The 1,869-nt window shown below is 51.5% G+C and overlaps 1 protein-coding gene across 1 annotated transcript, besides 3 other annotated features; it reads left to right on the top strand.

The window, feature by feature from the left end:
* Nucleotides 1-21: a sequence feature (GC_rich).
* Nucleotides 1-1,869: a sequence feature (heterozygous, non-Esmeraldo-like haplotype).
* Nucleotides 61-109: a sequence feature (CT-rich).
* On the top strand, nucleotides 516-1,869 carry Tc00.1047053425855.9 (hypothetical protein, conserved; the record flags this gene model as incomplete). The annotated part of the gene is made up of 1 exon (XM_797451.1): nucleotides 516-1,869. A coding segment is annotated over one exon (1,354 nt), but the record flags the coding sequence as incomplete, so codon positions are not given.

Raw genomic sequence — 1,869 nt, 5'->3', positions numbered from 1 at the left:
CCCCCCCCCCCCCCCCCCCGGAAGAATACGCGAGCGCGGGAAAACACACACACACACACCGGAAAGACAAAAGGAAGGAAGGAAGAAAAAAAAAAAAGAGAGTGAAGGAGCGTGCATGAATGCTTACAGAAAAGAGAATAAGGTCATTGCTGTTGGACAAATTTTTTTTCTTTTTATCTTAGTTCTTCTTCTTATTATTATTTTCTTTCTTACGTGTGCTATTGTGTTGTCACTTTCCCACTCGTGCTGTTTGTGGCTGCTCCGGAAGTTGTTGTGGGAGGTGCACGGGCCATCTGGTTATGCCTCATGCATGCGTGGTGTGATGTTTGCGAACTCCACCAAATATACGTATTTTTTTTTCTTTTTTTCCCTCTTTTGCGTATGGCTCAAGAGCCCAGCCACGTGCCAGAGTGGAGACAGCAAAAAAGAAAAGGATTGGAATATTATTATTATTATTGTGAGTGTGTTCTCATTTGTCTTGTAGAAAAGAGGTAGAGTGACTGGGAAAGGCAACGATGGGTGAGGAATGTCCTTCGTTACCGTCCGATGTTAGTGATCGCTGGATGCGGCGGTGTGGCGTGCGGGAAATAGTCGATCATCTCATCATGGACCTCGTCACTGCGCACCCGGAGGATGTCATGGGGTTTATTCATGAGTGGAGCGCGCCCCGGCGGACAGGTGGGCCCATGCACACCGGCACCTCTTGCCCTGACGGTGCGCAGCGAGAAGAAGCGGTATCGAGTGAGCGGAGGCAGAGCCATTTTTCTGAAGAGCTGGCAAGTTTTGAAGAAGACAAGGGCTGCGTCGAGGATGAGAATAAGGACGCCGGTGCGAGGTTAGTCCGTGCAACAGAACCGACGGTGCAGGAGCTAAGTTCGATTTACCCCGATGCAAGAGGGTCTCCTTTTACCCCTCTGCTGAGTGAGGAGGAGTTAGAAGCCTACTTTCGCCACAGCTGTCCTGTTTCTTTGGGCAAAAGCAGCTTGGGCATATGTCTTGGTCGTGGCAACTATGGTTTTGTGATTCCCGCCATAGTTAAATCTGAGGCGAAGGAGGGGGCGGATCAAAAAGATGAAAACGAATATCAGAGCGATACAAACGCCCTCACTGGTGTAGGAAATGGTCGCCTGGTCGCTATAAAGGTTAGTCGTATACAGGCGGTTTGGTCACTGGACGAGGCTGAATCCCTGCGCCGCGTGACGGTATGTCGACAGTCCTTGGAAGACGAGGTGCAAATGCTGCAAAAGGAACTAGATGCGCTTCGTGACGCCGAGGCAAATGATGCCCTGCAGTCCCAACAGGAAGAGCAGCAGGCGGCACACCCAGGATGCAATGTTTCAATGAGCCTTCTTGAGTCCCGCCTGCATGCTCAAAGTTTCTTGTTGCAAGGGGCTCGACTTGTGACCAGTCTTGTTGGGGATATCATGTACGATGTTAGGAGGGATGCTTTTTGGTTTCCGCTCGAATTCTATCCCTCTTCACTGAGGGAATGTATCCAGGCTCGTAGCAAACTGTGCACCGGCTCCCCCCCGTCCGGCTCTTCGTTCCCCGACATTTCCTTAAACGACTTGGGTGAGACGGTCATGGCGTTGCTTTTTTCCGTGCAGGAAATTCAGCACGTGGCACGAAGCCTCTGCTGTGCGTTACAGTTTCTTAATGTCTCCTGTTCTCTTTGTCATCTGGACGTAAAGGTCGATAACATCCTTCTTTCCACCCCGTGGGTCCCCGGTGAGCCGGAGTTGGGCAAGGCCAATTCACCGCCTGCGGGGGAGTTATCTGGCGCCCAAAGCAATACCGCAGTGCCAACGCTGCCCCAAGTTGTGTTAGGCGACCTTGGACTTGCACAGCCCCTTGATGCCCCCATCATGC

The sequence above is a fragment of the Trypanosoma cruzi genome, genomic scaffold (assembly GCF_000209065.1).
Source record: "Trypanosoma cruzi strain CL Brener 1047053516743 genomic scaffold, whole genome shotgun sequence".
Lineage (NCBI taxonomy): Eukaryota > Euglenozoa > Kinetoplastea > Trypanosomatida > Trypanosomatidae > Trypanosoma > Trypanosoma cruzi.
This window is presented reverse-complemented; position numbering and strand designations above follow the sequence as displayed.